General features: G+C 39.1%; 1 protein-coding gene across 1 annotated transcript in view; it reads right to left on the bottom strand.

Moving 5' to 3' along the window:
• The window catches only part of OFD1 (OFD1 centriole and centriolar satellite protein), an 83,594-nt gene that overhangs the window by 29,311 nt on the left and 39,649 nt on the right, over positions 1 to 14,634 (bottom strand). The window contains 4 exon segments of the mRNA XM_037822705.1: positions 9,727 to 9,833; positions 12,017 to 12,190; positions 12,519 to 12,652; positions 13,936 to 14,043. Of these exon segments, the coding sequence (XP_037678633.1) occupies positions 9,727 to 9,833; positions 12,017 to 12,190; positions 12,519 to 12,652; positions 13,936 to 14,043 (523 nt within the window).

Raw genomic sequence — 14,634 nt, 5'->3', positions numbered from 1 at the left:
TGGAAAACTGGATATTCATATCCAAAAGAATAAAAGAGGACCCTTACTTCACACCCTACAAAAAAATTAACTCAAAGTGGATCAAAGACCTCAATATAAGAGACAGTACCATAAAACTCTTAGAAGAAAATGCAGAGAAACATCTTCAAGACCTTGTATAGGAGGTCACTTCTTAGACCTTAAACCCAAAGCACAAACAACAAAAGAAAAAATAGATAAATGGAAACTCATCAAAATTAAAAGCTTCTGTACCTCAAAGGAATTTGTCAAAAAGGTGAAGAGGCAGTCAACTCAATGGGAAAAATGTCTGAAAAACATGTATCTGATAAAAGAATGATATCTTGCACATATAAAGAAATCCTACAACTCAACAACAATAGACAAACAACCCATTTATAAAATGGGCAATAGATATGAAGAGGCATTTCTCTGAAGAGGAAATACAAATGGCTAAAAAACACATGAAAAGGCCATAGGGAACAGCAAGAGGCTGGAAGTTAAAGGAACCTAGAAGAGAAAGAAGATGCTGCCGTCTGCATCGCCATATGAAGGAAAAGCCAAAGAAATCCAAAGTTTGCCAGCCAGCGAGAAGATACTGACCCTGGGAGGAAGCAGCTCTTCTAGCTTCTGAAACCATAAGCCAGGCAATTCCTGTTGTTACTCCTCCAGGAAAGTAGGTAGAAAGCCAGGAACTGCGTGGACTGGACACCACAGAGCAATCTGACTTTGGGCATACTTCATACAACAGTCATGAAAACGTGGAACTGCTGAGATCAGCGAAATCTATAGACTGAGAACAGACACCAGAGAACCTGAGAGCAGCCAGCCCAGCAGAGAGGAGACAGGCATAGAAAAAAACAACACGAAAAACTCCAAAATAAAAGCGGAGGATTTTTGGAGTTCTGGTGAACTTAGAAAGGGGAAGGGCAGAGCTCAGGCCCTGAGGCTCATATGCAAATCCCGAAGAAAAGCTGATCTCTCTGCCCTGTAGACCTTTCCTTAATGGCCCTAATTGCTTTGTCTCTTAGCATTTCAATAGCCCATTAGATCTCTGAGGAGGGCCCTTTTTTTAATCCTTTTTTCTTTTTCTAAAACAATTACTCTAAGAAGCCCAATACAGAAAGCTTCAAAGACTTGCAATTTGGGCAGGTCAAGACAAGAGCAGAAATAAGAGAGCTCTGAGACAAAAGGCAATAATCCAGTGGCTGAGAAAATTCACTAAACACCACAACTTCCCAAGAAAAGGGGGGTGTCCGCTCACAGCCATCATCCTGGTGGACAGGAAATACTCCTGCCCATCGCCAGCCCCATAGCCCAGAGCTGCCCCAGACAACCCAGTGTGACGGAAGTGCTTCAAATAACAGGCACACACCACAAAACTGGGCGTGGACATTAGCCTTCCCTGCAACCTCAGCTGATTGTCCCAGAGTTGGGAAGGTGGAGCAGTGTGAATTAACAAAGCCCAATTCAGTCATCCTTTCAGCAGACTGGGAGCCTCCCTACACAGCCCAGCAACCCAGAACTGCCCTGGGGGGACAGCACTCACCTGTGACATAGCACAGTCATCCCTCAACAGAGGACCCGGGGTGCACAGCCTGGAAGAGGGGCCCACTTGCAACTCTCAGGAGCCATATGCCAATACCAAGGACTTGTGGGTCAGTGGCAGAGACAAACTGTGGCAGGACTGAACTGAAGGATTAGACTATTGCAGCAGCTTTAAAACTCTAGGATCACCATGGAGATTTGATTGTTAGAGCCACCCCCCTCCCTGACTGCCCAGAAACACGCCCCATATACAGGGCAGGCAACACCAACTACACACGCAAGCTTGGTACACCAATTGGACCCCACAAGACTCACTCCCCCACTCACCAAAAAGGCTAAGCAGGGGAGAACTGGCTTGTGAAGAACAGGTGGCTCGTGGACGCCATCTGCTGGTTAGTTAGAGAAAGTGTACTCCACGAAGCTGTAGATCTGATAAATTAGAGATAAGGACTTCAATTGGTCTACAAATCCTAAAAGAACCCTATCAAGTTCAGCAAATGCCAAGAGTCCAAAAACAACAGAAAATTGTAAAGCATATGAAAAAACCAGACCATATGGATAACCCAAGCCCAAGCACCCAAATCAAAAGACCAGAAGAGACACAGCACCTAGAGCAGCTACTCAAAGAACTAAAGATGAACAAAGAGACCATAGTACAGGATACAAAGGATATCAAGTAGACCCTAGAAGAGCATAAAGAAGACATTGCAAGACTAAATAAAAAAAATGGATGATCTTATGGAAATTAAAGAAACTGTTGACCAAATTAAAAAGATTCTGGATACTCATAGCACAAGACTAGAGGAAGTTGAACAGCGAATCAGTGACCTGGAAGATGACAGAATGAAAAATGAAAGCATAAAAGAAAGAATGGGGAAAAAAATTGAAAAAATCGAAATGGAGCTCAAGGATATGATAGATAATATGAAACGTCCGAATATAAGACTCATTGGTGTTCCAGAAGGGGAAGAAAAGGGTAGAGGTCTAGGAAGAGTATTCAAAGAAATTGTTGGGGAAAACTTCCCAAATCTTCTAAACAACATAAATACACAAATCATGAATGCTCAGTGAACTCCAAATAGATTAAATCCAAATAAACCCACTCTGACACATATTCTGATCACACTGTCAAACACGGAAGAGAAGAAGCAAGTTCTGAAAGCAGCAAGAGAAAAGCAATTCACCACATACAAAGGAAACAGCATAAGACTAAGTAGTGACTACTCAGCAGCCACCATGGAGGCGAGAAGGCAGTGGCACGATATATTTAAAATTCTGAGTGAGAAAAATTTCCAACCAAGAATACTTTATCCAGCAAAGCTCTCCTTCAAATTTGAGGAAGAGCTTAAATTTTTCACAGACAAACAAATGCTGAGAGAATTTGCTAACAAGAGACCTGCCCTACTGGAGATACTCAAGGGAGCCCTACAGACAGAGAAACAAATAAAGGACAGAGAGACTTGGAGAAAGGTTCAGTACTAAAGAGATTCAGTATGGGTACAATAAAGGATATTAATAGAGAGAGGGGAAAAATATGACAAACATAAACCAAAGGATAAGATGGCTGATTCAAGAAATGCCTTCACGGTTATAACGTTGAATGTAAATGGATTAAACTCCCCAATTAAAATATATAGATTCGCAGAATGGATCAAAAAAAATGAACCATCAATATGTTGCATACAAGAGACTCATCTTAGACACAGGGACACAAAGAAACTGAAAGTGAAAGGATGGAAAAAAATATTTCATGCAAGCTACAGCCAAAAGAAAGCAGGTGTAGCAATATTAATCTCAGATAAAATAGACTTTAAATGCCGGGATGTTTTGAGAGACAAAGAAGGCCACTACATACTAATAAAAGGGGCAATTCAACAAGAAGAAATAACCATCGTAAATGTCTATGCACCCAATCAAGGTGCCACAAAATACATGAGAGAAACACTGGCAAAACTAAAGGAAGCAATTGATGTTTCCACAATAATTGTGGGAGACTTCAAAACATCACTCTCTCCTATAGATAGATCAACCAGACAGACAACCAATAAGGAAATTGAAAACCTAAACAATCTGATAAATGAATTAGATTTAACAGACATATACAGGACATTACATCCCAAATCACCAGGATACACATACTTTTCTAGTGCTCATGGAACTTTCTCCAGAATAGATCATATGCTGGGACATAAACAAGCTTCAATAAATTTAAAAAGATTGAAATTATTCAAAGCACATTCTCTGACCACAATGGAATACAATTAGAAGTCAATAACCATCAGAGACTTAGAAAATTCACAAATACCTGGAGGTTAAACAACATACTCCTAAACAATCAGTGGGTTAACGAAGAAACAGCAAGAGAAATTGCTAAATATATAGAGACGAAGGAAAATGAGAACACAACATACCAAAACCTATGGGATGCAGCAAAAGCAGTGCTAAGGGGCAAATTTATAGCACTAAATGCATATATTAAAAAGGAAGAAAGAGCCAAAATCAAGGAACTAATGGATCAACTGAAGAAGCTAGAAAATGAACAGCAAACCAATCCTAAACCAAGTAGAAGAAAAGAAATAACAAGGATTAAAGTAGAAATAAATGACATAGAGAACAAAAAAACAATTGAGAGGATAAATATCACCAAAAGTTGGTTCTTTGAGAAGATCAACAAGATTGACAAGCCCCTAGCTAGACTGACAAAATCAAAACGAGAGAAGACCCATATAAACAAAATAATGAATGAAAAAGGTGACATAACTGCAGATCCTGAAGAAATTAAAAAAATTATAAGAGGATATTATGAACAACTGTATAGCAACAAACTGGATAATGTAGAGGAAATGGACAATTTCCTGGAAACATATGAACAACCTAGACTGACCAGAGAAGAAATAGAAGACCTCAACCAACCCATCACAAGCAAAAAGATCTAATCACTCATCAAAAATCTTCCGACAAATAAATGCCCAGGGCCAGATGGCTTCACAGGGGAATTCTACCAAACTTTCCAGAAATAACTGACACCAATCTTACTCAAACTCTTTCAAAACATTGAAGAAAATGGAACACTACCTAACTCATTTTATAAAGCTAACATCAATCTAATACCAAAACCAGGCAAAGATGCTACAAAAAAGGAAAACTACCGGCCAATCTCCCTAATGAATATAGATGCAAAAATCCTCAACAAAATACTTGCAAATCGAATCCAAAGACACATTAAAAAAATCATACACCATGACCAAGTGGGGTTCATTCCAGGCATGCAAGGATGGTTCAACATAAGAAAATCAATCAATGTATTACAACACATTAACAAGTCAAAAGGGAAAAATCAATTGATCATCTCAATAGATGCTGAAAAAGCATTTGACAAAATCCAACATCCGTTTTTGATAAAAACACTTTAAAAGGTAGGAATTGAAGGAAACTTCCTCAATATGATAAAGAGCATATATGAAAAACCCACAGCCAGCATAGTACTCAATGGTGAGAGACTGAAAGCCTTCCCTCTAAGATCAAGAACAAGACAAGGATGCCCGCTGTCACCACTGTTATTGAACATTGTGCTGGAAGTGCTAGCCAGGGCAATCTGGCAAGACAAAGAAATAAAAGGCATCCAATTTGGAAAAGAAGAAGTAAAACTGTCATTGTTTGCAGATGATATGATCTTATATCTAGAAAACCCTGAGAAATCGACGATACAGCTCCTAGAGCTAATCAACAAATTTAGCAACATAGCGGGATACAAGATTAATGAACCTAAGTCAGTAATGTTTCTATATGCTAGAAATGAACAAACTGAAGAGACACTCGAGAAAAAGATACCATTTTCAATAGCAACTAAAAAAAATCAAGAACCTAGGAATAAACTTAACCAAAGATGTAAAAGACCTATACAAAGAAAACTACATAACTCTACTAAAAGAAATAGAAGGGGACCTTAAAAGATGGAAAAATATTCCATGTTCATGGATAGGAAGGCTAAATGTCATTAAGATGTCAATTCTACCCAAACTCATCTAGAGATTCAATGCAATCCCAATCAAAATTCCAACAACCTACTTTGCAGACTTGGAAAAGCTAGTTATCAAATTTATTTGGAAAGGGAAGATGCCTCGAATTGCTAAAGACACTCTAAAAAAGAAAAACCAAGTGGGAGGACTTACACTCCCTGAGTTTGAAGCTTATTATAAAGCCACAGTTGCCAAAACAGCATGGTACTGCCACAAAGATAGACACATAGATCAATGGAATCGAATTGAGAATTCAGACATAGACCCTCAGATCTATGGCCGAATGATCTTTGATAAGGCCCCCAAAGTCACTGAACTGAGTCATAATGGTCTTTTCAACAAATGGGGCTGGGAGAGTTGGATATCCATATCCAAAAGAATGAAAGAGGACCCCTACCTCACACCCTACACAAAAATTAACTCAAAATAGACCCAAGATCTCAATATAAAAGAAAGTACCATAAAACTCCTAGAAGATAATGTAGGAAAACATCTTCAAGACCTTGTATTAGGCGGCCACTTCCTAGACTTTACACCCAAAGCACAAGCAGCAAAAAAAAAATAGATAAATGGGAACTCCTCAAGCTTAGAAGTTTCTGCACCTCAAAGGAATTTCTCAAAAAGGTAAAGAGGCAGCCAACTCAATGGGAAAAAATTTTTGGAAACCATGTATCTGACAAAAGACTGATATCTTGCATATATAAAGAAATCCTACAACTCAATGACAATAGTACAGACGGCCCAATTATAAAATGGGCAAAAGATATGAAAAGACAGTTCTCTGAAGAGGAAATACAAATGGCCAAGAAACACAGGAAAAAATGTTCAGCTACACTAGCTATTAGAGAGATGCTAATTAAGACCACAATGAGATACCATCTAACACCAATTAGAATGGCTGCCATGAAACAAACAGGAAACTACAAATGCTGGAGGGGATGTGGAGAAATTGGAACTCTGATTCATTGTTGGTGGGACTGTGTAATGGTTCAGCCACTCTGGAAGTCAGTCTGGCAGTTCCTTAGAAAACTAGATATAGAGTTACCATTCGATCCAGCGATTGCACTTCTCGGTATATACCCGGAAGATCAGAAAGCAGTGACACGAACAGATATCTGCACGCCAATGTTCATAGCAGCATTATTCACAATTTCCAAGAGATGGAAACAACCCAAATGTCCTTCAACAGATGAGTGGATAAATAAAATGTGGTATATACACACGATGGAATACTACACGGCAGTAAGAAGGAACGATCTCGTGAAACATCTGACAACATGGATGAACCTTGAAGACATAATGCTAAGCGAAATAAGCCAGGCACAAAAAGAGAAATATTATATGCTACCACTAATGTGAACTTTGAAAAATGTAAAACAAATGGTTGATAACGTAGAATGTAGGGGAACTAGCAATAGAGAGCAATTAAGGAAGGGGGAACAATAATCCAAGAAGAACAGATAAGCTATTTAACGTTCTGGGGATGCCCAGGAATGACTATGGTCTGTTAATTTCTGATGGATATAGTAGGAGCAAGTTCACAGAAATGTTGCTATATTAGGTAACTTTTTTGGGGTAAAGTAGGAACATGTTGGAAGTTAAGCAGTTATCTTAGGTTAGTTGTCTTTTTCTTACTCCCATGTTATGGTCTCTTTGAAATGTTCTTTTATTGTATGTTTGTTTTCTTTTTAACTTTTTTTTTCATACAGTTGATTTAAAAAAGAAGGGAAAGTTAAAAAAAAAAAAAGAAAAACAAGTTAAAAAATATGTAGAGCCCCCTTGAGGAGCCTGTGGAGAATGCAGGGGTATTGGCCTATCCCACCTCGATGGTTGCTAACATGACCACAGACATAGGGGTCTGGTGGTTTGATAGGTTGAGCCCTCTACCATAGGTTTTACCCTTGGGAAGACGGTTGCTACAAAGGAGAGGCTAGGCCTCCCTATGGTTATTCCTAAGAGCCTCCTCCCGAATGCCTCTTTGTTGCTCAGATGTGGCCCTCTCTCTGTGGCTAAGCCAACTTGAAAGGTGAAATCACTGCCCTCCCCACTACGTGGGATCAGATACCCAGGGGAGTGAATCTCCCTGGCAATGGGGAATATGACTCCCGGGGAGGAATGTAGACCCGGCATCGTGGGACGGAGAACATCTTCTTGACCAAAAGGGGGATGTGAAAGGAAATGAAATAAGCTTCAGTAGAGATTCCAAAAGGAGCCGAGAGGTCACTCTGGTGGGCACTCTTACGCACACTTTAGACAACCCTTTTTAGGTTCTAAAGAATTGGGATAGCTGGTGGTGGATACCTGAAACTATCAAACTACAACCCAGAACCCATGAATCTCGAAGACAGTTGTATAAAAATGTAGCTTATGAGGGGTGACAATGGGATTGGGAAAGCCATAAGGACCACACTCCACTATGTCTAGTTTATGGATGGATGAGTAGAAAAATAGGGGAAGGAAACAAACAGACATAGGTACCCAGTGTTCTTTTTTACTTCAATTGCTCTTTTTCACTCTAATTATTATTCTTGTTATTTTTGTGTGTGTGCTAATGAAGGTGTCAGGAATTGATTTAGGTGATGAATGTACAACTATGTAATGGTACTGTGAAGAATCGAAAGTATGATTTGTTTTGTATGACTGCGTGGTATGTGAATATATCTCAATAAAATGAAGATAAAAAAATAAATAGAAAAATAAAAATAAAAAAGTAATGCGGAAAAAAATAACAACACATGAAAAAATGTTCTCCTCCACTAGCTATTAGGGAGACGCAAATTAAGACCACAATGAGATATCATCTCATGCCAATTAGAATGGCTGCCATTAAACAAACAGGAAACTACAAATGCTGGAGAGGATGTGGAGGAACTGGAAATCTTATTCATTGCTGGTGGGACTGTACAATTGTACAGCCACTGTGGAGGACAGTCTGGTGGTTCCTTAGAAAACCAGATATCAAGTAACCCTTCAATCCAGCAGTTTCACTTCTTGGTATACACCTGGAAGATCTGAAAGCAGTGACACGGACAGATATTTGCACGCCGATGTTCATAGTGGCATTATTCACAATTGCCAAGAGACGGAAACAATCCAAATGTCCTTCAACAGATGAGTGGATAAATAAAATGTAGTATATATACACAATGGAATACTATGCAGCAGTAAGAAGGAAAGAGGTTGTAAGACAGGACAACATGAATGAACCTTGAAGACAATGCTGAGTGAAATAAGCCAGACACAAAAAGAGAGAGATTGTATGTTACCACAAATATGAACTCTGTGAAAAATGTAAAATGATGTTTTATACTGTATAATGTAGCGGACCCAGAGATAGATAGCAACTAGTGAAGGGGGAACAATAATCTAATAAGAACAGATAAGTTACGGAGGGTAATCTTAATGATATAGGAATGCTCAGGAATGACTATGGTTTGTTAATTTTCTTGGGGTATGGTAGGAACATGTTGGAAGCAATGTAGCTATTCTAGGTTGTTTTTCTTATTCGTTTGTGGTTTTTTTTGAAATGCTTCTTTAAAATTTTTTGATAAATAAAGTTTTTTTAAAAAAGATTCCTGGATTGAAATGGATATCAATTAATAGCAGATTCCAAATGAGAAGGAAGGTTTATTTCACAACCAAAGACTAGTGAGCCTGTTATCAATTCCCAGGTAAGAGGTGAAGGAGAAAACATTTGTGAGCACTTAAGCCAAGTAATACACACCATGGGAAACAGCTGCACCCAGTACCAGTCAAGTCAGAGGCAACACATCTACCTTTTCGACAGCAGAGCAGGTGAATATGGCAGGTCTAAGATATTTGGAATGCAGTTACTCTATGAGCACGGGCAACTATTTGAGCTGAATAACTGACCGAAACTGTGAAACATGATAGATTCAAGCATTACTAGCTTCTTCCAGTTATTACTTTTGTCTCACTGTATGCAGCCTTCTCATTCTGCTTTTCATCTTAACGCCTGATACTTTAAAAGCAAAACCCAAGTCTTTTCTCTTAACATGTAACTCTTACAACCAGGTGGCCTCACTCACCCTTTACAGCCCAGAACTCTGCTTGATAATTAACATTAGAGTGTTTAGACATATATTTAGTAATTCCTTAATCTCATTCATTCTAAATATCCAAACGAATAAACATTACTTACAATTCAAAAGCTTCAATCCTTTGCTTCAGATCTTCTTCTCTGCTTCTTAGCAAATCTGTATCTTTCAGGAGTATCTGCTGTTGGGCATAAATTTCTTTTGCCTCAGTCTATATAGGAGAGCATTAATTTTTAGCAAGCAAGATAAGGAAATTAAAATGAATTTGAAATAATATACTATTTTCTAAAGAACAGACATTTAGGGTAACAATTTCACTTTCAGGAGGTTACAATTCGAGGTTTGGTTTTCTTTTTTTTTTTAACCTATTATGGTTTCACAAAATTTCACCCCTGCCCCCAATGACTCTTACCCCACATCACCCTTGATTCCTAACATCCCTTGTATAAGTATTTAATTTTGTTACTAACATGTCTCAGACACATTCTTAATAAGTTCTTCAGCAAGAACAAATTACACAAAACATGCATTTAGCAATCAAACTCCAGAAGGATAGCATCCCCATGGTTCTGTTGTTGTTTGAATGTTTCCATTCCTAGGTCATTCTGATTCGGGTCAGCAAGCACATATGAACCCCTGAATGAATGTGCCATACTTCCATTTATGTGTCTTCACTGAGCTAGGATTTATTGAATCCTTATCATAGGGTGAGCAGCATCCTGGGAGCTGGATCAGCAAACGTGGACAGATGTAGTCCCCATCTTTGAAGATCTCATTATTTATTCGGGGGCGGGGGAGAAACAACTATACTATGATGTGATAACTTAGTAACAAATACATAAAGACCACGCAGCAGAAGCGAGGCCTGAACGCACCAGTCAGTGAGAGTCAGAGAAGGCATCTCTGAAGAGGTCACATTTGAGCTGGGGCTTGAAGGAGAAGACAGTTGTATCAAGGAGAGAAGGGGGGATGTTCATGAGCAGAAATCAAGGCCTGATGTTTTTAAGGGTGATGACAATATCTCAGGGGTTCTTCTTCAAACCCTTCAGATAATCACTTCACTATATGGGGATTCTGGTCTGTTAACTGGTAGCTCTGACCTAGAGTCCATCTCATCTTGAAGATGAACCTGTTACTCCAAACAAAAACCCATCCTCTCAGAGCCCTGTGCTTCAAACATTTATTTTTATAGCTGAAATGAGCCCAAATGTCAAAAAGACCAAAGAACACTGCAGAGGGAGAACAATTGTCATTAAATAAAAAGTCTTATCGAGGAGACCTAAGCAAGGATAGACACTCAGGGAAAGACCTCCAACTGTCAACTGTCAACATTTCCTGATGTGAGGCATTTTGGTTGTATGCTGGACACAGTGCCCAAACTCTAGCCTGGTCCAAGACACGGCCCTCAGGAAAGGAACAGGATTTTCCTAAAGGAGCAAAGGCACTCCCTCCCACTGACACCCCCCACCCCCACCCTGCCAGTTCTCCACCACTCCACCTTCTCTCCAATCACTTTCCCAGGTGACAAGATGACCCTCACAGCCCTGGACTCTGCTCCTTCAGGGACCTTCACCTTTGCTCCACTTCTGTGGCTTCCTCTGATGGCAGCACACTGCACTCAGTTTTCTGTCTCCACCGGAACCCTCAGTCTGCCGCTCTGTTCTCTTAGTTGGTCCTTATACTTCCACCTGTCAGTCTGTCCAGACTATTCTTTGATATCTTTGGGACTGCTATGTACCAGTCCCTTTTCTTCGAATCTATTAGCCACTCACCTCTGCTTTGGCTCCCTTCCCCACCCAGCTGAACCGCTGTGTCCTCAATTAAATAGGCTGGTGGTTTTTTTTTTTTTTTTTTTTCAATTAAAATGAACTAAGTTGAATAAAGTTCCACTCCCCAAGCACCTCTCTCTCTCTACCCTACTCACAAACCTGCCAAGTGGCTCCCAAGAGCTGTAACAGAAAAGTCTCCCCAAAGCACTTAGTTTGATCTATTCCCATTCCAGCTGGGGCTTCAACGCAGCTGGATGAGTCCTCTGTGCCTGAGAGGGGCTCTTCCCTCACCCGCAGCAGGTACTCTATGCCTCCGTACCCCTCTCCTCATACCCTCTACCTAACCCTGAAATCCACCTGAGAGGATGGAGCTTATGGGGTGAACCTCTCGTACTTGCGGCACTGACATTCATGTCCATAGTTCTTCCTTTCCACCAGTCTCAGAGGAAGGAGGTCTATATATCCTTTCCAAAGGCTGATCCTTCCACTTGCGGTCTTGATCCCAGTCCCTACTGCTCCCCTATGGCCTTGCTCTATCAGTTACCCCATCTCTCACCTGGGCCCCGAGCCAGGGTACTAACAGCTGCAGGAAATGCACACCCATTAGATCATCTTAGAATATTACCCCCTTGTGTTTTTGAAGACTCTCAAGGCTTTTCTTTTCCTGATAAATAAGGGCTTCCAATTTTGCTTGGCAAGCTCTCTCAAATTCATTCCGGAAATCAGCTAATTGATTCTCAGACTCTCTTTTGTCTTCCATTCTAATTTTTTCTATTTCAATATCTTTAAAATACTTCAACTGCCAAATGATAAAAAGAAAATTGTAAATACCAATTTCTATACTAAAGAAAAAGTAACAAATTCTCTCTCCATGGTTGGGTTTAATAGTAAAGCTTTGGCCAAGCATATTACATTAGTTGAATTCATCTTGATTTTGATCTCATTCACCAATTCATTCAAAGGCAAGAAAAAAATGACAATGATTGGAAATAAAAATATGCACAACAGTGTGGTGGCCTAATCATTAACAAAGGTTCTAGATACTTCCCCATGTCCTTAAGATTAAGAAATTAAGAGACAAGTAAAATCATCTCTCTTGTTTAAAAAGTAACAAGATAAGAGCTTACCTTTTGAGCCATTTCTGACTGAAGCTGCTGTTCTATTTCTCTCTCATATTCACTTAACTTTCCTTCTAAAGATTCTAACTTAGCATGCTGACGAGCATCTGCAAACTGATCATCAATAAGCTGAAGCTTCTCAGCTATAAGAAACAACACAGCAAATTAGGACATTTGAACATAGTCAGATGTGCAAGAAGTCAGACCTCTGTTAAAAAGCAAAGAGTATACTTGGGGGAAAATGTAGGGATGTCTGCATTTTACTTTGAAATGTACCAAAAAATTAAAATGGATTAATGCATGGACAGTTAAGTGATAGAGTATGATAAAAATTTAACGATGAAATCTAGGTGGTGGGCACACAGGTGTTGTTTGTAAAATTTTTTCAACATTTCTGCAGGCTTGAAAATTTTCATAATAAAATTTTTGGGTGGGGGGAAACAAAGAATTTGGTTTGTCAGAAAAAAAATTGAATATTCTTCCCAGTCTCTCAGTACCATGTCAGACAGCTCTTTTATTGGACTTTATTATTAAAGTTGACTTACATGTTCAAAATACTAACCTTGAAATGAATCAAAGATCATTTATTTCAACTCCTTCATGTAGTTTAAGTGACTTCCAGAGGATTAAGCAACTATACGATAGCAAAACTGGGATGAAAACCAGACCTGCTGACATCTCTATGCCAGCGCTTTTCCCACTTGGCCAGTGGCCCACAAACCAACTGCATATCAGAATTAACCATGTAGCAGAATGCAAACCTGGAGCTAGAGTTCAATCTCAACCATATAAAACACCATCTCCCACCAAAAAAAAAGTATGCACAGAAAAAAATAAAAAAGGCAAGCAGGACATTAAAAATATTGAGTGTTTGTTTCCAGTTAGCATAACTTTAGACGTGTTTTTAAATCTATTTTCCTGTATTTTTCAAATGCTCTCATAACCATGCTGAGCAAAACAGGAGTGTAGGCATATGTGTCTACTGAGTACTAGACATGTGGCCAGTCTCAACTGAGATGTGCTGTAAGTGTAAAAGACACACTAGATTTCAAAGACTCGGTACAAAAAATTAAAAATAAAGGCAAAAGAGTTAATTAATATTTTCTATATTCAGTACATGTTGAAATAATAATGTTTTGGATATACTGGGTTAAATTATTAAAATTAATTTCATCTGGGTTTGTTCTGGATCCATATGTGATTTGAAAAATTTAGCCCCAGCATTCATGAGGATAGAAAGCAACACTGGAGAGCATTTCCCAGTCCCTTCCAGCAATATGATTCTAGAGGCAATGACTCCCCTTACAACCTACAGGCTGCATCCCTCCACTTCAAGGAACAATCACAAAAAAGGGTAAATTGGGTAATTTTCTTCATTAAAAAAGAAAACAGAACAACAGATGTTACGACAGAAAGCTATGATTACCAAGAGAGTCTCCACTAGGAAATGTCAAACTTGTCTGAGTTTCCATATCACAACGCTGTTTAGACTGATGATATTCTGCCAACTCTTTTAAAAACTGAATGAGAAAACCTACAAAACAAAATGGAAATCATTTTATTTCAGGATTTTTTTTCATTCATTCATTATTCAGTTGCTATACACACACACACACACACACACACACACACATATATAAAATCTTGGTTTTAGAACATTATCCATTTTTACATCATGTATCTTTTCTTCTAAGAATAATTTCCAAGGCAAGGCCTTTTTCTGAATATGAAACAGAAACCTAGAAGCAATAAGGAGAACTACTTATCAATCTACACAAAAATGAAAAGCTTATATAAAGCATGAAATAATGTAAATCAAAACACAAATGAGAGAAACTAAGATGGTGGCTAGGAGAGACAGGGCAAAAAAACACCTCCGTGGAAAATACTAGACAGAGGCCAGAAACTGACCTAGAACACCAATTCCAGTGATGCATCAGCTGGACAAGGTCTGCTAAATCCACAGGGACTGAGTACTTCATGAAACTGGGAGTCTGCGTTCTGAAATGAGTAAGTCAGCTGAGTGTCCAGCAGCCATGCTGCAGTGTGGGGAAACCGTGGATTGGTGTTTGGAGGTGGACTAGTTCTTTTTTAAAAAAACCCAAAAGCGTCTGCAGGTATGGCA

Source organism: Choloepus didactylus, chromosome Y (genome assembly GCF_015220235.1).
Source record: "Choloepus didactylus isolate mChoDid1 chromosome Y, mChoDid1.pri, whole genome shotgun sequence".
NCBI lineage: Eukaryota > Metazoa > Chordata > Mammalia > Pilosa > Megalonychidae > Choloepus > Choloepus didactylus.
The sequence above is the reverse complement of the archived record's forward strand: the minus strand, read 5'-3'. Positions and strand labels throughout refer to the sequence as shown.